This window comes from Lepidochelys kempii, chromosome 8 (genome assembly GCF_965140265.1).
Source record: "Lepidochelys kempii isolate rLepKem1 chromosome 8, rLepKem1.hap2, whole genome shotgun sequence".
Taxonomy (NCBI): domain Eukaryota; kingdom Metazoa; phylum Chordata; order Testudines; family Cheloniidae; genus Lepidochelys; species Lepidochelys kempii.
This window is the reverse complement of record NC_133263.1, coordinates 44838039-44860473: the sequence shown is the minus strand read 5'-3', so window position 1 is coordinate 44860473 and position 22435 is coordinate 44838039. Positions and strand designations below refer to the sequence as shown.

General features: G+C 60.4%; 1 protein-coding gene across 9 annotated transcripts in view; it reads right to left on the bottom strand.

The window, feature by feature from the left end:
• PDE4DIP (phosphodiesterase 4D interacting protein) overlaps positions 1-22435 on the bottom strand; it is a 150196-nt gene that overhangs the window by 5946 nt on the left and 121815 nt on the right. For 6 of the 9 annotated variants that reach the window (XM_073356288.1, XM_073356287.1, XM_073356289.1 and 3 more), the window contains 15 exons: positions 21685-21862; positions 21132-21248; positions 20303-20735; positions 19403-19638; positions 18598-18649; positions 17755-17987; positions 14705-14845; positions 8423-8614; positions 6430-6678; positions 5982-6113; positions 5105-5224; positions 3643-3790; positions 3245-3369; positions 1261-1470; positions 1039-1146 (listed from right to left, as the gene is read on the bottom strand). In XM_073356288.1, the coding sequence (XP_073212389.1) occupies positions 1039-1146; positions 1261-1470; positions 3245-3369; positions 3643-3790; positions 5105-5224; positions 5982-6113; positions 6430-6678; positions 8423-8614; positions 14705-14845; positions 17755-17987; positions 18598-18649; positions 19403-19638; positions 20303-20735; positions 21132-21248; positions 21685-21862 (2674 nt within the window). The remainder of the gene's footprint in view (positions 1-1038; positions 1147-1260; positions 1471-3244; positions 3370-3642; positions 3791-5104; positions 5225-5981; positions 6114-6429; positions 6679-8422; positions 8615-14704; positions 14846-17754; positions 17988-18597; positions 18650-19402; positions 19639-20302; positions 20736-21131; positions 21249-21684; positions 21863-22435) is intronic. The other 3 variants (XM_073356282.1, XM_073356286.1, XM_073356285.1) reach the window with 3 other exon arrangements.

Genomic DNA, 22435 nt, shown 5'->3' with positions numbered 1-22435 from the left:
CTTAGGGGGGCTGATTCCAAGCAGTGCTGGGCCCCCGTCCTCCCAAACCCAGGACCCTTTAATGTAGCTCAGGCTGGACTCCTGCAGTCACTAGCCATCTCTGAAGCTCTCGACCATGACCTTTCCCGAACATGCATCCCGCAGCTCTACATCGCCCCAGCCCTCACATCGCTACTTCTCCAGGCGGCGCGGGGCCAGCTCTCCTAGCCTCCTCCGAGCTCAGCCCACCGCTCGGATCCCGCCGCACGCCCAGCTCCGATGGGCCACCAGAACGCCATGCTGTATGGCTCCCACCGAGAACCTGCCACCTGCAGATTCAGCCTCTCTGTGGGGAGGGAGGGGTGCCCGCTGTGGCTTTGCACTCTCCTGGTTCCCTGCTGGCATCCCAGCAGCAGGGCACAGCTCAAGATGCCCTGTGAGACATGGGCACAATGCAGGGTTCACCCGGGGGAGGGGATAAAGAGAAACACTTTCATGCCTTGGCCTCATGACAAGGGGAGTGTGAAACTCAGATCCAGGGAACAGGGGGTTGGGACGCCGCTTGCAAAATGGGCCCTGCATGCTCTTCAAATCCAAGGCTCCCAGAGCCATCTCCTCAGGAGGTGCTGGCCTCTCTCTGCTCCCTGAGGAGTCTCTGCCTCAAGCTTGGAAGGTCTCTGTAGCTCAGCGGGTTTCAACCTGTGTCCCGTGGACCCCTGGGAGCCACAGACTATGGCTAAGATTTCCAAAGAGGTCCACATCACCATTCAAAACATTTCAGGAGTCCATAAAGGGTGAAAACCACTGGGCTAGCTCAAGCAGGAATCCCTGGGGGAGGGTCTCCGGCTCATGCTATGCAGGAGGTGGGACAAGATGGTCCCTCCCAGCCTTAACACCTTGAGTGTGACCAACCAACTCTCTCCTTTGGGCTCCCAGCCCCGGAGCGCTCCAAGCGTCCCGCCCTCACTGCCCATGGGGCCCGGGCCAAGCCGCCCACACTCCAGGACCCTCCACAGCGGTGGCCCTGCTCTTCCCCAGGCGAGGGTGCGCATCCATTACCTTTCATCTGGTGGGTGAGCAGGGCCGGAGCACTAAGCAGGGCGGGCGGGGAGAGGGGAGCTGGGGAGCTCATGCCAACATCCCGAACTGGAGGAGAAGAGCTGGAGTCTGCAAAGGCGAGATGACAAAGGGGCCATTTACCAGGTTAATGGCACTTTGGCCAGGCATCAGGGCACCCGAGGGGCCAGCGGGGTCCAGAGGGGCTGGTGCAGCCTCTCTTACCTTGCAAGGGCTGCCAGTCGGGCGTAGCCTGGTGTGCAGCGCACAGAGGGGCGGCGCTTCCCTCCGGCTGCTGCCGTGCCAGCTGCTGCCTCAGGGCGCTGTTCACCTGGATGCCACGCAGCAGCTGCCTGCGCAGAGTTCGCACCTCTGCCAGGAGGGCGTCCAGCTCGCTGCTGAGAGGTGGTCTGTGATGCGCATCTCTGCTGCAAGCTGCCAACACACACAGCTGCTCTGTCGCCAGCCGCGCCTTCCGCTCCCTGCATGCTGCCCCCCACTGTACCTGCACCCCCATGGATCCTCTCAGCCCTAGCCACCAAGGGTAGTGAAGAGCAGCCCTCAACCAGCCCCGGCTTAGCATGGCAATACGCTGGGGGCACGAAAAGGCTGCTCAGTGTGCTTGGTGCCTGGCCACATCAGCGTGGGGTTGAGGACTGCCAGGGTGGTGAGAAACACGGCAGGGATGGGGTCACTAGTTCAACCCAGCCCAGCCACCGGTGGGGTTCGGGGGACAGAAATCCCACCACGCTGTGGTCTGGAGATGCACAGCCAGGCCCCCAAAGGACCCGAGCTCTGCCCCGCGGGTCCCGGCTTGCACCTCAAGGGTTCAAGGTGTTAATGGCCATCCCTCCCACCCCCACATATTCCACAAAGTTCCCGGCAGAAACCTCAGCTTTGTGCTTGACACCACACAGGGGTGGGGAGCACAAAACCCCACGGGTCTGGAAATCAGCTGTAGGTCCATGAGCCTGGCCCTGGCAGGGTCCCCAATGTAGGGCCTGTGCTGGGACCCCTACACCAGCTAGCAGGTGAGCGACATCAGCTATCGGGGCACTCGACCTCAGATCCATTGTAGCTGTCTGGGCATCAACCCACAGGCCAGTGGCTGCTGTAACGTCTGGTAGGCGCAGAGGCTGTTTGCCAGGGCAGCTTCTGGACCGTGTGGAGTGGGGAGGGCAGGGCAGATCGTGGACAGGGTTGGGGTGGGGCAGAATCTGGACAGTGTGGGGGTGCGAGAGGTGGCACAGATCCTGGACAGGATCAGGGAGGGGAGGGCAGGGCAGATCCTGGACTAGGTAGGACGGGGAGGGTGGGGAGTCCCTGGCTCACAGGTGATCTGGGTGGCAGGCGTGGGGTGGGGGAAACCCCAGGGAGAGCTGAGCTCAGGCCCAGGCAGTGCAGGAAACAGCTTCCCTCCCCCCATCTCCTGCGCCTGGTACGGGGCATTCTGCTCCCCACCTGAGGGACCATCTCTGGGGGCTCCTCACTGTAGGCAGGTGGGACCTCACCACCACGGGGGACAGAGCATGGGGCCCTAGGGAGCTCAGGGGACAGGGATGGAGCTGGCTACGCCCACCATGGCCTGACCCCATCCCATGTCCCTGTCCCTGCCCAGAGCCTGGCAGCTGGCTGGCAGCACAACACAGCCCACAGAAGCCTGAGGAGGGCAGCCAGGACACCCACCCCAGCACCAACCATGGTGCCTCCCACAAGGGGACAGCAGGCAGGACAAACCAATCCATGGGGTTGCTATGATGGCCAGGCCCGTGGATTCCCAAGACAAGCCAGCCCTGCAGTGCCACCAGGTATGCTGCCCTGCCGCTGGGGCAAGGCTGGGTGTGTGCCCCCTGCCATCAGTGCCGCAGAGCGGGTCTGAGATGGCGCTGTTGGGCTTGTTTGGGAGGAGGGCAGTTGGTCAATTCAAGCACACTGAGACATGGGGCCGTGCTCTAACCAGTAGGAGGTGCTGCCCCCGCTCCGGAGTCAAGGGCTGCACTGAGCTGCTCCAGATGGGCTTCCCAGTGCAGAGGTGGGCCTGGGCGGCAAGGGGGACAGCAGGGCCCTCCGGAACCAGAGCGCTGGGGCACTTGAGATTCATAGATAGATATTTAGGCCAGAAGGGACCACCATGATCTACTCTGACCTCCTGCACAATGGCAGAGCTGGCCCCAGCGCAGCAGGCCGGGCAGGACAGGCTGGCACGTACCTGAGGGAGCGGCCTGGGAGGAGCCGGAGAGGGTCTCGTGGACACGCAGCTCGGCGCAGAGGGCCTGGCAGAGCCGCTGGTTCTCCTCACACTGCTGCTGAAGGCGTGGCACCGTGCGCGCCAGCCTCCAGGGACAGAACAGCCGGGGTCAGAGGAGCCCGGCCGCACACCAGAGGCACAGCCACATGCCCCCCACACACACACACACGCCCCTCTCCTGCTGACCCCCCCGTGATGTCACAGTGCGGAGCAGCGACATCACAGCCCTTAGCAATGGTGCCACGACAATCCCCAGTGGGCCGGGACCCCGTGCCCCTCGTGGCCACACCCCTTACAGCGCCACGCCTCAGGGCTCCGAGACCATGGGTCCCAGGGCTTCACTCCCACCGTCACCTCACCTGCGGTTGTTCTCCTGGAGAGCCAGCCGCTCCTCCCGCAGCTGACAGCTGCTCTGTCGCTGCTCTGCCAGCTCCTCTGCCAGCGTCCGGTTCTCCGCCTCAGCCTCCTGCAGCCTACAGCGCGTGGCCTCATGCAGCCGCTCCAGCTCTGGGGGGAGAGCCCTGTTACCCACCGCCCCAGGGAGGGAAGAGCCCCATTACCCTCCACCCCGGGTGGGGAGGAGAGACTCCCGTTACCCAGGGAGGGGGGAGGAGGGGTGTGATGAAGCGGGACTGTTCTTAATGTTTCCTCTGAATAGTGTGGGGGTGCCTCAGTTTCCCCTATGCAGTTCTTAAGTATCTAGGTGGTGGGATAAGGGTGTATGATCGTTGCAGAGCCCTAGAGGGCAGGTGTGTGCAGGGGTCTGGACACAGAGAATGGCCAACACCCTGTTTCCTGGCAACTGATGGCCTGAGCCCTTCCCCCCTGCAAGGCGAGAGCTAAAGGGTTGGAGAACAAAGGAATCAGGTGACCTCCTGGCCCGGGAAAGGGACAAAACCCAGGAGAGGAGGGGCTGGAGGGTTTTTCAGTTGGGGGCTGGCTGGGGACATGGAGTGAAGCGCAGACGTGGTCTGACTCACTGCCCCCCAAAATGGACCTGGCTGAGGGGTCCTGTTTTCTGTACCTACAAGCTCTGTTTTAGACCGTGTTCCTGTCGTCTAATAAACCTTCTGTTTTACTGGCTGGCTGAGAGTCACGTCTGACTGCGAAGTTGGGGTGCAGGACCTTCTGGCTTCCCCAGAAGCCCCGCCTGAGCAGACTCACTGAGGGAAGCACACAGAGGGGCAGAGGATGCTGAATGCCTTAAGGCCAGACCCAGGAAGGTGGAAGTTGTGTGAGCTGGGTGTCCTGAAGACAGTCTGCTCACAGAAAGGAGACTTCCCCAGAGTCCTGACTGGCTTCATAGGGAGCAGTTCCAGAACATCGCCTGGGGACTCCGTGACAAGGGGAGAGCCGCATTACCTGGCAGCTGGGGGGCAAAGCCCAACAGTAACGGCCACGGTGGTGAACGGGGAGGGGAGGGGCCACATGCCTGGAGTAGGCAGGGCCCAGTGCCACATGGCAGCACATCTAGGGCGCTTGATGCCCACAGAGGTAGGACTGTGCCCAAGGGGATGGCACCTGCCCATGCATCAGGTCTGCTCTCCAATCTGCATCTGCAGAGCGAGAAGCTGTAGGAGCCGCAGCCACCAACAGGCCCCGATGGGGGTGCGGATCAGGGAGGCCCCTACCAAAGCAGCAAGGCCCAGCTGGGTCTGGGGGCCTCCTGCGGTTCTGGGCCCCCAGGAGCAGGGTCTGCCCCACACAGAGAGAGCCCAGATCTAGAGCCGGGGCTGGCACTGAGCGAGCTGTCCTTGGGCTGCACCTCCTGCAGAGGGGCTCGTGCCAGGCAGTGTGCAGCTGGCCACCCCCTGCCCCTACCTCTGGAGAGGTGAGCGAGCTGGAGCTGCAGGCTCTGGTTCTCCTCCCGCAGGGCTCGGGTCTCGCTGCTCACTGGGGATGCAGACTCCAGCCCCTGGATGTAGATGTTGGTGGGAGACCCTGGAACAGGAGCAACCGTGACATCCGGGGCAATGCTGCCAATGCTCCCTGCCGGAGCCCCTGGGCCTCTCCCAGGGTCTGCACCAACTGCCCACTGCTGTGTCCCGAGGCTGGCCATGGCCAGCCCTCTGGGAAGCCCTGGGCACTCCACCCCAAGGCTGGCCACCCACCCGCCCACACTGAGCAGGAGGAGAGAGGACGGAGCGGCTGTGGAGAAGAGACAGCTTGGCCCCATGAGGGGTCCCCCGCCAGGATCAGGCCCTGGGAAATGGGGGCAGGGAGCAGGGTACAGAGAGCTGAGCCCCAGCCAGATCCCTCCCTCCCAGGGAAGCAGGTGTGCCCGCCCACCTGGGGGTTTGCGTTCTAGAGACTTGAGCGGACAACAGTGCCCTTGAGCCCCTCCCAGCCCCACAACCTTTGGGTACTGGGGTTGCCAGGTACCCCACCCAGATCCGCACCCTGTGATTTTTGGGTACAGGGGTTGATGGGTTCCCCTCCCAGGATCCCTGCCCCAAACTCTCTGGGCAAGGGGGGGTTCTGGGTTCTCCCCCCTCCAGATCCCTGCCCCACACCCACAAGGCACAGGGGGTGCTGGGTTCCTCTCCCCCCCCCCCCCGGGTCACTCCCCCACACTCTCTGGGCACAGGCGGTGCTGGGTTCCCCCACCCCCCCGTCACTCCCCCACACCTTCTGGGCACAGAGTGCTGTGCCCTGCCAACCCTGGGGGAACGGAGCACCCTGAAGTCCCGTCCCGTACCATTGCCCTTGGCGGTGGCGGCGAGGCGGTTCTCCAGCTGCTCCCGCAGCCGATCGTTGATGCAGATGGACTCCTCCAGGCGCTGGCGCAGGCTGCGGATCTCCGCCAGGTGTCCTTCCAGCAAGTCAGCACCTGCAGCCGCCAGTGGAACAGAGAGCTGGGTGGGATGCCAGGGCTCAGTCGGGAGCAGGCCAGGAGGGCACGATGCTTCCTGAGCACCAGGGCCACCTCCCTGCGTGGGCTGGCCCCTGTCCCCCACGGCCCAGGGAGCAGGACGCGGGTAAAGGAAGCTGGTTACAGAGACAGGCTGGGGCTGCTACAGGACAGAAGGCACACGGCCCCTTTCACGCCTCCCTCAGGACACCCACCAGACCGTGCTCCCTACGAAGGCACAGTTCTGCCCTCCCCCAGCCCATGGTTCCTCCCATCCCCGCGGCACGGCTCTTACCAGTCAGCTTGTGGCTGGCCGGATACCCGGAGGGTAAGTGCCCATAGAGGGCCCCCGTGTGAGGCCGGGCCCAGAGGGGGTTGTTCTCCGGGAAGGCAGCCCCTGCTTTCCTGTCCAGCTGGGCGGAGCTCTGCAGCGGGCGAGACTGTGGGGCAAGATGGGGAACGTGGAGACAGCGGGAGGTGCTGGCTTCCCCAAAGTCGCCGGCCAGTGGCACTGGTTTGACTGGTGGTGCGGCAAGAGGTCCCCCTAGATAGATGTGGACAGAGGTGGGTCCGGAGCCCACAGAAGGGCAGGGCTGGTTGCCACCCCAGGGATGAAGGCAGGACCTACCCCAGAGAGACTGCCCAGAGGAAGTGCCCGGACAGGAAGACCCCGAGTGCACATGCCCAGCTTGGAGCCACTCGTGGCTCTGCTGAGCGCCACCCAGGGACGCCTTCCCCACTTGCCCCAGGCCCTGGCTCGTCCTGGCAGCCCAAAACATTTGCTCTTCTTGCAGGCTCTTTGTTGGCCCACTGGCCATAATCCGAGGGGCAACCTCAGCAGCCCAGATGGTCAGTGCCTCTGCCCAGAGGCCTGTCTGCAGACCAGGGCACACTCACAGATACAAAGGCCAGAGGGGACGATCGCTACTGTCCGTTCTGCACTGCTCCATAGCCAGGCCAGAGAGCCCGCACGCCACCCCTGCATGAAGCCCAGAAGCCGTAGGAGTGCTGTGCCTGCTAGGCCCCGTTCTCAGTACAGCCCACTGGCATCCAACAGCAGCGCCCACGTCACACCCGTTGGGGCAGCCGACATCCCCGCTGTGAAATACAATGCCTCGTGACACGCATGCCGCAAAGCACTGCAAGCTGGAGCAAGCCGTGGCACCGACCCACAGGGCACTGGCAGGCACCAAGCTGAGCCAACACGCTGCCATGCATCGGCGAGGGCTGGGGACGAGCAGCAAGAGATATGGGGTATCAGGCCAACAAGCTAAGAGCACGCAGGGAGCCCAGCGCCTTCCCAGCCAGCCAGCCAAGAGCCAGCCTGCGTTGGGGTGGCATCAGCATGGGGCTGGGCAGCTTGGAGGAACTGGGGAAAAGGGAGACACCCAGGGTCAGTCCGATCCAGGCCGGCTCAGCTGGGATATGCCCCTGCAGTGCCTGTTAGGTGAAATGAGTCAGGGGGTCTCAGCGCAGATCCTAGTGACCCTAGCCAGCCGCCCCACCTCAGCCAGCAGCAGCTGGCCCCACCACTGGCTGTCTCGGCAGAGGAGCCAGCTGCTGAGCTGAGTCCTGCCAGAGCCAGGCTGGGCACATGGGCTGGGGCTCCTTGGCAGACACCAGGCATCCCTGGGCTCTAGCATCTCCAGGAGGGTTTCTCACATCCTGCCGCTCCCTAGCCTGAAACCCACTCTGCCCAGCTACATTGGGGCCTGGCATGATTCCTCCATGCACTATGGGGCTGGAGGATCCCCCCTCCAACCCCAGTCTCTGCACTATGGATCTGTAAGGCGGGGAGGTCCCTCTCTCAGGTCCTATCCCCGCCACCCAGTCTCTGCACTATGAATCTGTAAGGGGGGGGAGGTCCCCCTGTCAGCTCCTATCCCCCCCCCCCCCCCAATCTCCACAGTATGCAGGAGGGATTCCCCCTCCAAGTTCCCAGCCCTGCTCCCCCAGTCCCTCTGCATAAGCAGCTTCTCCCTTGCTTGTCCTGGAGCTGGGAATGACTATTTCTCCAGTCTCCTCCCCTCTGCAGTGCCCACCCCCCCAGACACCTGCCCCCTCCCACCTCAGCCTTGCTGGTGCCAGTGGGCCCAGACCAGCTGATGCCTCTCTCCTGCTTCCTCCCTTGGGTGGCTCCCTGGGAATGGGGCTGCAGCAGGAGCAGCTGGTTGGGTGAGGACAACGTGTGCCCAGGACAGACAGACAGAGCAGGCATGGGGGGCTGCGAAAGCCATGCAGAGCCACATGTCAGGGGGAGGCAGAAGAATCAAGCCAGAGGCGCTCACTTTCTCCCAGCTGCTTCTGCAGCATGTGCAGCTCCTGCTGCGCCTCGGCCAAGGAGAAGACAGGCGTCCCGCAGCAGCCCAGGAGAGCAGGGGGGGCGGGAGGAGGAGGGCCGAAAGGCAGGAAGGAGGACGGCCCAGGGGCAGGCGTCAGAGGGACGCTCAGTGGCTTGGACAAGGAGTCAAAATGCAACCCTAGAGATGGGAGAGAGAGCAGAGATGGGGAGAGAGATTAGCCAGCCTAGGGGTGCAGCTGGCACTGGGGCTGCCTGGAAAATCCAGCCACTTGGGTGAGGCAGCAGTGCACCCCCCACAACCATACCGGCCCCCCGACAACTGGGGCCAGGCCGCACCGCGGCCCCCGGACCGTACCGGCCCCCCGACAACTGGGGCCAGGCCGCACCGCGGCCCCCGGACCGTACCGGCCCCCCGACAACTGGGGCCAGGCCGCACCGCGGCCCCCGGACCGTACCGGCCCCCCGACAACTGGGGCCAGGCCGCACCGCGGCCCCCGGACCGTACCGGCCCCCCGACAACTGGGGCCAGGCCGCACCGCGGCCCCCGGACCGTACCGGCCTCCCGACAACTGGGGCCAGGCCGCACCGCGGCCCCTGGACCATACCGGCCCCCCGACAACTGGGGCAAGGCCTAGGATTGCCAACTTTCTGATCGCACAAAACCGAACTCCCTAACCTCACCCCTTCCCCAAGACCCCTCCCCCTTCCTCGCCTGCTCAGTATATTCCCCTTCCTTTGGTGGCTCGCTCTCCCCCACCCTCCCTCACTTTCACTGGGCTGGGGCAGGGGGTGAGGGCTCTAACTGGGGGTGTGGGCTCTGGGGTGGGACCAGAAATGAGGGGTTCAGGGTGCGGGAGAGGGCTCTGGGCTGGGGCAGAGAGTTGGGGCAGGGGAGTGAGGGCTCTGGGAGGGGGTGCAGGTTCTGGGGTGTGGCCGGGGATTGGGGCATGAGGTTGGGGCGCAGGCTTACCTCCAGCAGCTCTCAGTCAGTGCGGGGAGGGGGGGGGGGGCTAAGGCAGGCTTCCTGCCTGTCCCGGCACCATGGACCGCACTGCACCCTGGAAGCAGCCAGCAGCAAGTCTGGCTCCTAGGCAGAGGTGCGCAGGCAGTTCTGTGCGCTGCTTTCACCCACAAGCACCGCCCAGCCCAGCTCCCATTGGCCGGAAACCAGCCAATCGGAGTGCAGAGCCAGTGCTCGGGGTGGGGGCAGCGCACAGAGCCCCATGGCCTCCAGCCTAGGAGCCAAATCTGCTGCTGGCCGCTTCCGGGGCGCGGCGCGGCGCGGTGTCAGAACAGGTAGGAACTAGCCTGCCTTAGCCAGGCAGCACCGCTGATGGGACTTTCAATGGCCTGGCCGGCAGCGCTGACCGGAGCTGCCAGGGCAGTGGCGGATTTAGAGTTATTGGGGTCCTGTGCTCACCTTCATTTTGGGGGCCCCTCCTTGGGACCCAGCCAAGAAAAAGAATATTTTCTCATTTCCCGTCAGCCCCCGTTTTTTATTCTTTTTTTCTTCGTCTGGCCAGAAGTTAGGATGCAGGAGGGGGCTCAAGGTTGGGGCAGGAGGTTGGGGTGTGGAGCACTTACCTGGGGCAGCTCCCATTTGATGTGAGGGGTGCAGGTGAGAATGTGGGGGGGGGGTGTAGGAGCTCCCGTTTGGTGCTCAGGGTGGAGGTGGAGATGTGGGGATGGGTGTGCAGGAGTCAGGGCATGGGGTGTGGGGGGACTGGGTATGTGTGGTGGGTGCAGGAGTCAGGGAGGGCAGGGTGCCAGAGATGTGAGGGGGTGCAGGATCAGAGCATCTCACGGCAGAGGGTTGGGGGAGTATGTGTAGGAGGAGTGGGGGGGTCCTGCCTTTGCTCCGCCCTGCCCCGATTCCACCCCCTTCCCCAAGGCCCTGCTCCCGCCTCTTTTCCACCTCCTCTTCTGTGCCAGGGTCCCTTTTCGACCGGGTGTTCCGGTCAAAAACCGGACACCTGGTCACCTTAGCCAGGCCGCGCTGCACCCACCAGGGCCCTATCGCTCCCCGACAACTGGGGCCAGGCCGCACTGCACCCACCAGGGCCGTACTAGCCACTCAATGACTGAGGCCAGCCCACACCGCACCCCCCAGGACCCTACCTGTGCCCTGACAACTGGGGCCAGACCGCACCATGCCCACCAGGGCTGTTCCAGCCCCCTGACAACTGGTGCTAGGACACACCGTGTCCACCGCAGTCAGACTGGCCCCCCAACTACTGGAGCTGGCCACACTGTGCCTCCTAGGGCTGTACTGGCCCCTGACACCTGAGGCAAGGCCATGCCATGCCCTCCTGGCCATACCGGCCCCTCAACTCTCAGGGCCATACTGGCCCCCCCAACAACTGGGGCCAGACTGTGCCATTCACTCCACAGCCATACCGGGCCCCTGACAACTGGGGTGAGGCCGCACCATGCTTCTTGTGGCCATCCTGGCAACCAGGGGGGAGGCCATGCCGTGCATCCCATGGTCATCACAGCCCCCCAACAGGGCAAAAACACTCCATACATCCCGTGGCCATTTCAGTCCCTCCCGCCACCCCAACCAGGGGAGGCCACTTTAGATTTAGTTTTGGTGAGTAGTGAGGACCTCATAGAAGAAATGGTTGTAGGGGATAATCTTGGCTCAAGTGATCATGAGCTAATTCAGTTCAAACTGAAGGGAAGGATTAATAAAAATAAATCTGCAGCTAGGGTTTTTGATTTCAAAAGGGCTGACTTTCAATAATTAAGGAAATTAGTTAGGGAAGTGGATTGGACTGAAGAATTTATGGATCTAAAGGTAGAGGAGGCCTGGGATTATTTTAAATCAAAGATGCAGAAGCTATCGGAAGCCTGCATCCCAAGTAAGGGGAAAAAAAATCATAGGCAGGAGTTGGAGACCAAGCTGGATGAGCAAGCATCTCAGAGAGGTGATTAAGAAAAAGCAGAAAGCATATAGGGAGTGGAAGAAGGGAGGGATCAGCAAGGAAAGCTACCTTATTGAGGTCAGAACATGTAGGGATAAAGTGAGACAGGCTAAAAGTCAAGTAGAGTTGGACCTTGCAAAGGGAATTAAACCCAATAGTAAAAGGTTCTATAGTCATATAAATAAGAAGAAAACAAAGAAAGAAGAAGTGGGACCGCTAAACACTGAGGATGGAGTGGAGGTCAAAGATAATCTAGGCATGGCCCAATATCTAAACAAATACTTTGCCTCAGTCTTTAATAAGACTAAAGAGGATCTTAGGGATAATGGTAGCATGACAAAGGGGAATGAGGATATGGACTTAGATATTACCATATCTGAGGTAGAAGCGAAACTCAAACAGCTTAATGGGACTAAATCGGGGGGCCCAGATAATCTTCATCCAAGAACATTAAAGGAATTGGCACAAGAAATTGCAAGCCCATTAGCAAGAATTTTTAATGAATCTGTAAACTCAGGGGTTGTACCGTATGATTGGAGAATTGCTAACATAGTTCCTATTTTTAAGAAAGGGAAAAAAAGTGATCCGGATAATTATAGGCCTGTTAGTTTGACATCTGTAGTATGCAAGGTCTTGGAAAAAATTTTGAAGTAGAAGGTAGTTAAGGACATTGAAGTCAATGGTAAATGGGACAAAATACAACATGGTTTTACAAAAGGTAGATCGTGCCAAACCAACCTGATCTCCTTCTTTGAGAAAGTAACAGATTTTTTAGACAAAGGAAACGCAGTGGATCTAATTGACCTGGATTTTAGAAAGGCATTTGATACTGTGCCACATGGGGAATTATTAGTTAAATTGGATAAGATGGGGATCAATAGGAAAATTGAAAGGTGGATAAGGAACTGGTTAAAGGGGAGACTACAGCGGGTCCTACTGAAAGGTGAACTGTCAGGCTGGAGGGAGGTTACCAGTGGAGTTCCTCAAGGATTGGTTTTGGGACCAATCTTATTTAATCTTTTTATTACTGACCTTGGCACAAAAAGTGGGAGTGTGCTAATAAAGTTTGCAGATGATACAAAGCTGGGAGGTATTGCCAATTTAGAGAAGGACAGGGATACCCTATAGGAGGATCTGGATGACCTTGTAAACTGGAGTAATAGTAATAGGATGAAATTTAATAGTGAGAAGTGTAAGGTCATGCATTTAGGAATTAATAACAAGAATTTTAGTTATAAGCTAGGGACGCATCAATTAGAAGTAACGGAGGAGGAAAAGGACCTTGGAGTATTGGTTGATCATAGGATGACTATGAGCCGCCAATGTGATATGGCTGTGAAAAAAGCTAATGCGGTCTTGGGATGCATCTGGCGAGGTATTTCCAGTAAGGATAAGGAGGTTTTAGTACCGTTATACAAGGCACTGGTGAGACCTCACCTGGAATACTGTGTGCAGTTCTGGTCTCCCATGTTTAAGAAGGATGAATTCAAACTGGAACAGGTACAGAGAAGGGCTACTAGGATGATCCGAGGAATGGAAAACTTGTCTTATGAAAGGAGACTCAGGGAGCTTGGCTTGTTTAGCCTAACTAAAAGAAGGTTGAGGGGAGATATGATTGCTCTGTATAAATATATCAGAGGGATAAATACCGGAGAGGGAGAGGAATTATTTAAGCTCAATACCAATGTGGACACAAGAACAAATGGATATAAACTGGCCACTAGGAAATTTAGACTAGAAATTAGATGAAGGTGTGTTTAACCATCAGAGTGATGTTTTGGAATAGCCTTCCAAGGGAAGCAGTCGGGGCAAAAGATCTATCTCGCTTTAAGATTAAACTCGATAAGTTTATGGAGGAGATGGTATGATGGGATAACATGGTTTTGGTAATTAAATATTCATAAATAGGCCCAATGGCCTGTGATGGGCTATTAGATGGGGTGAGATCCGAGTTACCCAGGAAAGAATTTTCTGTAGTATCTGGCTGATGAATCTTGCCCATATGCTCAGGGTTTAGCTGATCACCATATTTGAGGTTGGGAAGGAATTTTCCTCCAGGGCAGATTGGAAGAGGCCCTGGAGGTTTTTCGCCTTCCTCTGTAGCATGGGGCACGAGTCACTTGCTGGAGGATTCTCTGCTCCTTGAAGTCTTTAAATTACGATTTGAGGACTTCAATAGCACAGGTGTGAGGGTTTTTTTGTAGGAGTGGTGGGTGAAATTCTGTGGCCTGCATTATGCAGGAGGTCAGACTAGATGATCATAATGGTCCCTTCTGACCTAAATATCTATGAATCTATGAACCCCATGCTGCATCTCCCATGGCCTCCTCAGCCCCATGACAACCAGGGGACAGCCACACTGCACCTCCAGCAGCTGTCCCTGCCCCTACCGCCTGCGGCCATCAGGGCTGGCCCTGGTGCCCAGGTAAATCCGAGCAGCTGCCCTGCAGGAAATGGAGCTCTTATCCCGGGGGCCAATCGGCTGTGACCCCTGCCCGAGAGGGAACATGGCCCTAAGCTAAACTGAAGCCGTCCCTCATCACACGTCCCCCCATCGGTCCCACACTGCCACCAGCACTCCCGCAGGTTCACACCTTGGCATGGGGCGGCCTGGCAGGGACACCAGCTCTGACAGAGCCCTGCAGCGCTCACACTCTCTGCACCCACCTAGCAATCCCCTAGTGCTTTTCCCCAGCAACGGGCCAGGCCCAGTCCATCCAGGGTTGGAACCTGCTTCTGAACAGCCGCGCAGAAATCCCACAGACGCAAACTCCTGCTTGTCCAGCCAAGGTGCAAACCACAGCTGGTATCTGCTCCCGCCGTGGGCTCCAGCTAAGCCCCTGCCCCAGTTCCTGCTGCAGACGGCAGCCTGCTAGCAAATGGGGCAACAAGAGCCACCTGCGCCAGGCAGAGCCTGGCCAGGGAGCCAGTTACAGCCAGACTGGGCTAGAGCCATGATCACCTCTCAGGGTAACCAGCCCCCGGCCACTCTGTCCGTGCCCCCAACCATCTGCAAGGCACGTTCTCACCCACAGACACTCCCACAGCCTGGCTCCCTGCCTCCATGCCTTCCAGCGCTGTTACACCCCAGCCCTGAGAAGGGCACGGCAGCAGGGGAACCCCCAGTAAGATGCCACCAAGTTAAAATTCTCCACTCATGGTGGGCCAACGATGCCAAGGAGCCAGCCATGGTGGAGCCAGCTTTCACCCCTCTGTAAACGAGAGGTGGTTGGAGGGGAGCAGCTTCCACCCCTTGGGACAGCCCCTCCGGGACTGGCCTCTGAGCTCTGCTAACCCCGCCCGCAAAGCCATTATCCCTGCTGAAGCCCTGGGGTGGCCCGTACCTGTGCGTGTCTGGCTGCCGTCCATGGGATGGTGCTGTGAAGATGGCCCGGTGGGGAAGCCTCTGATGGACTCTGCTGGAGCCTGGTGGGGTGCAGCGGCAGGGGATGGGCTGGATGCCAGAGCAGCAGGGTGAGTGACGTCTAGAGACCCACAGGTGAAAGAGAAAGGGTCATGTCAGAGAGCCGACGCCACAGTGCAGGCTCACGCACCAGCGCCCAGCTGCATCCCTAGTGGCTGGGGCAATAGCCACTGCAGCCAAGGCAGGCATAGCGCCTTGACGGGACCCTCGCCCTGGGGAGGAAGCGCGTGACCCAAGCTCTCTAAAGCAGGTGCAGAGGGAGGAGACCGGACATAACACAGCCCCCGGGCCAGCCAGCCGGCGTCTCTGCACTCTCCATAGAACAGCCCCTTGCTGACCCGAATCTGAATGGGCTGGGGAAGTGGGGTATTTCCCCGAATTCCTACGGCACCCCAGCACAGATGGGAGATGCACACGCATGGCGAGAGCCTGCCTCATAGACACCCGCTTGCTGGCCACAGGGAGCAGGGCACATTGGACAGCCTGGGCACCGCGCCGAGAGAGGTTCTGCGTGGAATCCTGCAGCGGCTTCCTGGTGACACTGGGCAGGCTGCTCAGAATCTCTGGGCCGGATCCTGATCCCAGTTACACTGGTGTAAACCTACAGCAAGCCCCCTAGCTCCAGCAGAGCCACTTTAGAGTCACACTAAAGTCCAAATCAGGCCCTCCGTGCCTCAGTTTCATAATATGCAAAAAGGAGACCACACAGCAGTACACCTCTCCGCGGTGTGTATCTCTGATCTATAGGGCTTCCCCCCACCCCAAGCCTGGCTATGGAAAAGGGGCCGGTGCTTCGGCTACGAACCCCCCACAGCAGGCCCCTGTTGACCGACTCAGGCTGCGGGCCTCTAACACTGCAGTGTAGATGTCTGAGTGTGGGTAGGGTGGGCCCCAGATTCCTCCCCACTTGCGGGGTTTCCATTTTACAGCCCCACAGCCTGAGCCCCATGGGCCAGCTGCACGCATCTGCAGCCTGGACATCCCCACTGGTACGCAGAGCACAGTCCCTTTCGCAGGGGAGGGGGGAAGAGGACTCAGCTATGCCTAATGGGGCGTGGCTGTCAAGAGGCCCAGGCAATTGGGAGGCAGCTGTGGGTAATCAGTGTCCCAGCAGCTACTCCCAGGGGATGGGCCATCTAGGTGCCACCAGCCAAGTGCGCCATTGGGGTGTGGCTTGTGAAGCCCTCTAGCTGCCCTGCACAGCCCCTGCTGGTGTGTTCCAAAAGGTGCCTAGTGCACACAGCCAGAGGCCCCTTTAACGCACACTAGGTACCTTTTGGAGCACACCAGCAGGGTCTAGGCAGGGCAGTCAGAGTGCAACACCTTTTAAAAGTCACAAACCCTCTGGCCTGCTTTGCCGTGCCACGTAGACAAGCCCCAGGAACTCCTCCATCCCCTTCGCTGGCTTTGCAACTGCCGACAACCCAGCCTGTCCAGCATGCTCCCTCTCCTAGCGATACCAGTAACCCCTGAAATTCTGAGAACCAGACAAAACTACCATGGAGAGAGCCAGCTCTCCAGGCTTTCTGTGTCCCGCTCTCTGTCCACTCTGTGTCCTGCTGCATGATGGAGGCCAGGCTGGGCTCTCAAAGCTGGAGTGCACTGGTAATCAGTTCACTCAAGCTATTTAGCACATTTGTAAAGGCTACAGGGGTTCCTCCCACAGCTCTAGCCAGCCTGCGAAGTTTGGTGGCTCCCCCAAGATGTTAAGTACCTCGTGTTAATTGGCAGTCAATTAATCATCGCCAGGTCCAGAAGCCACTGAAGACAAGTGCCACCTCCCTTCCCTCCCAGCCAGCTTCCCTGGTGTTTGGGGGCAGCTCTTCACACAACCACCCAGGGGAGAAAAACAGTATTTTATAGGATAATGTGGTTGAGTGGCAGGGGACTCCAGGGCCAGAGGCAGCCAGGGAACAACTTCAAACAGCCTCGATTCCAAGCTGGCAGCATCCCGAGAATTCACAGACGTCTGACAGCACCTTAAGATGCTTCAGAGGGAGGAGCTGGAAGGGTCATTATGAGTGAGGCGATGCAGCTGTGTCACTGTCGTGATTACGCGGGAGAGCGCGCTCTCCCGTCAGCATAGCTAATCCACCTCCCCAAGAGGCGGTAGCTGTGTCGGTGGGAGACACTGCGCTGTCTACATGGGAGGCTAAGGTCAGTATCACGACGCTGCGCAGAGGCGTGAAGAATCCATGTATTTATACCGACAACGTCTGTAGCATAGACCTGGCCTGAGCCAAGCGTAAGTCCTGCCCAGAAGCACAGAAACCCCCCTAGAGGGAACATCTGAGAGCGTAAGTAACAGATAACCCAGAGAATGATATGCAGGGATTGGGGCAGAGTGAGGGAAAAACCCCAGTAAGTGCCATCAGCCTTCAAGGGCCACACACCTGCCCATGGCTCCCTTGGGCTGGCAGTAAGACAATGCCCGTGCGCTCTTGCTACGTACATACAGCCTCAGGAAGGGTTCTAGTTCCTTCCCCAGGATCAGTCCCTCTCAGAGGGTGCAGGGGAGGAGTGAAGAGGGCTCAGCTGTGCCCAGTGGGGCGTGGCTGTGACATTAGCCAAGAGGCCCAGCCAATTGGGAGGCAGCTGTGGGGTACCCCAGGTACCCCCGTTGCTCTCAGCGGCCCTGCACAAGCCTGGATCCTTTGTGACCCACTGGCCGTGGTGGGGAAGGGCTAGTGTGCTGCGGGGTGTTGTTTTATTTTGCAGAAGCCAGCGGCAGATGGACTAGCTGGGATGGAAGCGTCATGGGGCTGCCAGAATCAAAGACTCATCGCCTGTGGCCTGGAGGTGAGCCCTGAGACACTGTGGGGAAGGGACCAGGCTCGGGACACTAGAGACCAGTTCCTGTTGCATGCCTTGGTCAGCCCTGAGAGTGCACAGAGGGCTCGGGGCAGTCTCCCCATTCTGTCAGCCCCTACCCGGGCACAGTCCATGGGATACAGAATCGCCCAACTTTACCTGTGAGGCGCCGGGACGGCCGCTCGCTGCGACCCCCCTGGAGCTGGCTGTACTCGCTGGTGGCATCCCCGTCGGAGCAGGCCTCTGGGCCGTCAGACAGGAAGGAGGTGCTGCTGTTGGAGCGGGGTGACTCAGAGAGGGCACGGCTGCTGGATGGGGTCTCGCAGCGCTCCTGGAGCTTGGCCTGAAGGGTCTCAATCATCCTCTCCTTCTCCCGGAGCTCCTTGCTCAGCCTGGGAGTGAGCACATGTCAGCCCCGCATCTACACGTGCTTACAGTGCACATGCCCCATAGTAGGGGTGGCCTCGCATAGTGCCCTGAGCCTGTGCGTTCCCCTGCCCCCTCTCTCTACAGGGTCTTATGGCCTTGTCTTCAGCACACCCGGCTTCCCACTCACTCTCAAGTATCTGGGCCATCCGCCCACATGGGCCCCTTCCTGCTCTCATGAGGGTGTTCCTCACTAGAGGCCCCCGCACCCTGAAGTGAAAGTCTTCAGATGCCCTGTCCCAGGGTCCTGGGCATGGCCAGGCCCATGCACATAGGGGCGCAAAGGAGACAGCTTTGCAGGTATTAGCGTACGGGCCACTAGCCAATGTCTCCCTTGGGCTGGGAATGGGCTCCACCGGCCTATCTGCTCAGTCTTATGGGGCTAGTAGAGGAGGGGCAGCCCTGCACAGCTGGAGAGCCCCGGGAGGCCCTCAGACTCCCCTTTGCCAGCAGCCAGTCAGCGAAGGAGAGGCCGGTGCCCTTTGCTCTGCAAGGCAGCCTGAGCCCCATGCAGTGTGGCAGGCACCCTGCCAGAGCAGACATTCCAGGGCTCCCTGGAATCACCCATGTGGCTACCTGAGCGCCACGAATTCATGTCCAGTTTTATCCTCCACGTCAGAGCGATTCCCTGAAAGCAAAGCCAGAGGGTTCTTGTCAGGGGTGGAGGGCGGCACAGCACCAGCTCCCCTTGGGCCCCCATGCCAGAGCACAGCACCCTCCCTCTGTGACACCGAGAGACCATGCCCCACTCCGCCCAGCACCACCGACGAGGACAAGGGCTGGCAGTCTGACGGTGTTGGGGCCTTCTGCCCCCTGCGCTCCAGGCCAGCCATCCTCGGAGGAGTGGCCATGCAGCTACACTGGACCAGGGCAGCGCTCTCCATGCCAGGGGGTAACCCCCCATCTGTGGGACCCTGGCCCCCAGCCAACTCTCAGCATCTCAGGCCTCACCCTCCGGCTCTGCCCAGCAACACCCTGACATGGGTGGGGCGCTGGAGAGATACAAAGGGACCTTCCCTGGCACATGCAGGGAAATGCTGTTGTCGGCCAACCATGAAGACAGCAATTGCCGGAGGAGGGCAGATGGGGCTAGCGCAGTCTCCGACCATGGGACACACTAGTTGCTGCAGTGGGCAATTATGGGATAACAGGCCCTTGAGGGACTTTCCTTCCAAGCCCGGTCATTCCCCAAGGTAGGCAGGCCCATGTCCCCTCTCATGTGGTATTAAGATTAGCCCTGTAGCTGCGGCTGTTCTCTCTCCATATAAACATTCATCCTTTGGGGAATCCTCCTAAGCTCCTGGCCTCAAATGAGATCTAGTGGCAGTGAGTTCCGCCAGCTAGCGGAGCCCCCAAATCGGCATGCTACTCAGCCACGCACTGCTGCTCAGCTTGCTGCTCAGCCTCTCGGCCAGCTGGCCACCTTGGGCCAAGTGCTCCCGAAAGCTCTGGCCCATGTAGTAGTCGATGTCGGTGCCTCGGAGAAGCTCCTCGAAGGATTTGACGGTGTCCCTGAGGTGCTGGGAGAGCAGGTGACACACGCTGCGCCCCTCCCGCATCTTCTGGCGCAGGTGAGAGAGCTCCCGTGCCTGGGCCTGGATCAGCGAGTCATATTTCCTGCCAGGGGAGAGGGCAGGAGAGTTAGCCAGCCAGAGGGGGAAGTTAGCTGGGCAGAGAGGGCGGGGGGAGGGACGGCACCCCAGCGTAGCTGCTCTCAGACCGTCTCTCCTCAGGGCAAGCAAGCTGTCAGAAGAGGCGCCGGCCTCATCTCCAGACAGCTGAAGTCTCCACAGCCTCTGGCCTGTGCAGCAAAGGCAGGCAAAGCAAGGCCGAGAACAGTGCCCTGCCCGCCCTGACACTCAGCCTCCTGCTGGCAAAGGGCCAGGCCCTGAGGTCCCTAACCCTGAGACACAGGCCCGGGCGGGGGTGCAGGTTCTGAAGGATCCCTCAGCGGCTGCCCGAGGGCACTTGCTCCGGGCATGGCTGTGGAGAGCAGAGCCCATTGCCCGGAGATGCTCTCACCGCCCCAATGGTTCTAGCCATGCTGAGTCCGTGCCAGGTTGTGCCTCCCCTTTCTGGGCCTTTCACCCGCTGCCTGCTGGAGGGGAGGATGCCAGAGTTAACTGACACCTGCCCTGGGTGCATGGCCCACATGGCCAAAGTCTCAGCTGCTGTAACTCAGCATCACTTCCTGGAAGCCATGGCCAGCTCCCTGCAGCTGAGGGTCTGGCCCGGCAGGCCTGTCCCCCTCCACCTGCTCTGGAGTCTATCTACTCCCTACCCTGGCCAGATGGCAGAGCGCAGCTCCTCAGGCAGCACCCCTCCTGCCCGGGGCCCAGGCAGCTGAGCCTCCAACAGGGACACCCTGTGGACGAGCCATTTGAGATCTCTGCTGGCCTGGAGCGCAGGGGGGCAGACGGCCCCAACACCATCAGACTGCCAGCCCTCGTCCTCGTCGGTGGCGCTGGGCACCAGCTTGCGGAGCCGCTCGGCACCCGAGGCGTAGTCACTGGTGCTGGAGAAGGAGCGGGTGCGGTGCTGCAGCCTCTGGAGTGCCTTGTTTGAGTTCTGCAGCTGCACCTTGAGCTCCCGCACATGCTGTTGCAGAACAGCAACGTCTTCCGACTGGCCCCAGCACAGGCCCTCCCGCGGCCCCAGCCGGCTCAGCTCCTCCATCAGGCCGGCCTTGCTGAACACATCCGGTTCCTCGCACTCTGGGGAGGGAAAGGAAGGCCTGAGGTCTCAGGGTGCCCAGCCCCTGCTGCTGGGGGTCTAAGCCCCATGGAGAGATGGGCCAGAGGGATTTGTGAGAGCAGGAGAGCCACACACAGGCCTCCGGCGGAGGGACTGCCTGGCACCAGGGAGCCCCGGGCAGCACTGGGCTTAGGGCTGGGTAACATCACTGACACTGCAGAGCACCAGAGAGATTTTCTGTAGGTCCCACAAGATGAGCAGCTTGTTTTAAAACAAACTGCCGGTAACCAAGTGGTGAGGGTGCCTGTGCCGGTGGGCTGCTGGGCACGGGACGGCACCGGGGGCAGAGCTCCAGGGACTGGGCCCAAAGGCTGCCATCTCCCCCCAGCCCTGCCCCCTCCCCACTTGCTCCTTACCAGGGCTGGGGGTCTCCTCCCGGTCGGCCTCATTTTCACTCCTCCCACACGTCTCGTAGCCCAGATCCTGGAGGTCCACCTGCACCTGCTTGTTGTCCTGCTGCACCGAGGGCTCGCCTGCTGGGGCAAAGAGCCAACATGGCAGCCTTGGCCTCTGGCGTGAGTCCAGTGGGCCTAGGACCCCATAGGGGCTCTGCTGCCTGCTGGGAACACGCTGCCTCCTACCTGGGGCAGGGGCTGCGTCTGTTCGGTGTTTGTGCAGCGCCCAGCATAGCAGGGCCCCAGCCCAGGGATAGATAACTGTAGTGGAGTCCCACAGACCAAGGGCCCCACTTGTTCTCCCTTGGCCCCAGTACAGGCGACTGCCGCTCCACACAGCTCCGTTCCAGACTTTGTCTGTGGTTCTGGATTTTCTCGCCCGCCTGGCCTCAGCCCAGCTCCCTGGGATGCAGGAAGGACAGGACCCTGACTGTCCCCGGTGCAGAGGGAGAGGGGACCCCAGTGCAGCTCTCCCCCACCCCACCCGCCAGCACCTGGCGTGAGACCGACTCACTGAGCAGGGTCCTGTACTGCTTCAGCTGCTCCGCCTGGGCCCGCACTGTGGCCTCTGACACGGCCAGCTTGTCCTGCAGCTCCTGGTTGCGCTGCCGGCACTCAACCAGCTGCCCCGACGGCCCTACCCCGGGCTCCACCAACCGTTGCCAGCTGCCCGCAGGGCTGCCCTCCATCTGCTGGGAAGGAAGGAAGCAGTGACACAGCCGCTGGCCAGCCCCCTCCGCTGATGCAGCTGGAACAATGAGTGTGTGAGTCACCTAACTAACCCCTGGCCTTTCCCTCCATCGCCTTCCTGCCCCACCCATTCCCTCAGGCTGCAATGGGGCGGGGGGCAGCCCCAAACACAGTACAGGCACCCAGGACCCATTGCCTCCCCTCACCCGCCCGGTGAGAGCTTGGGGTCCGGAGCCAAAGCTGGGGGCAGAGTCACTGGCAATGAGACAGAAGAACAGAGTGCACAGACAGACAGGGGACAGGGCACAGAGGCAGCAGACAGACACACGGACAGGGGAGGGGGCACAGAGGAGGCAGACAAACACACAGACTGAGGACAGGGCACAGAGGCGGCAGACAGACACAGGGCATGGGGCATAGAGGCGGCAGACAGACAGAGGGGACAGGGCAGAGAGATGGCCCACGTGGGCAGCCTCTCCTGAAAAGCCGGCTGCCCTGGCAGGTGCAGACGGGGAGCAGGCTCTGTGGCAGGTTTGAGCTCTGCAAGCCAGGGGGAGTGAAGGCAGCTCTGCTGC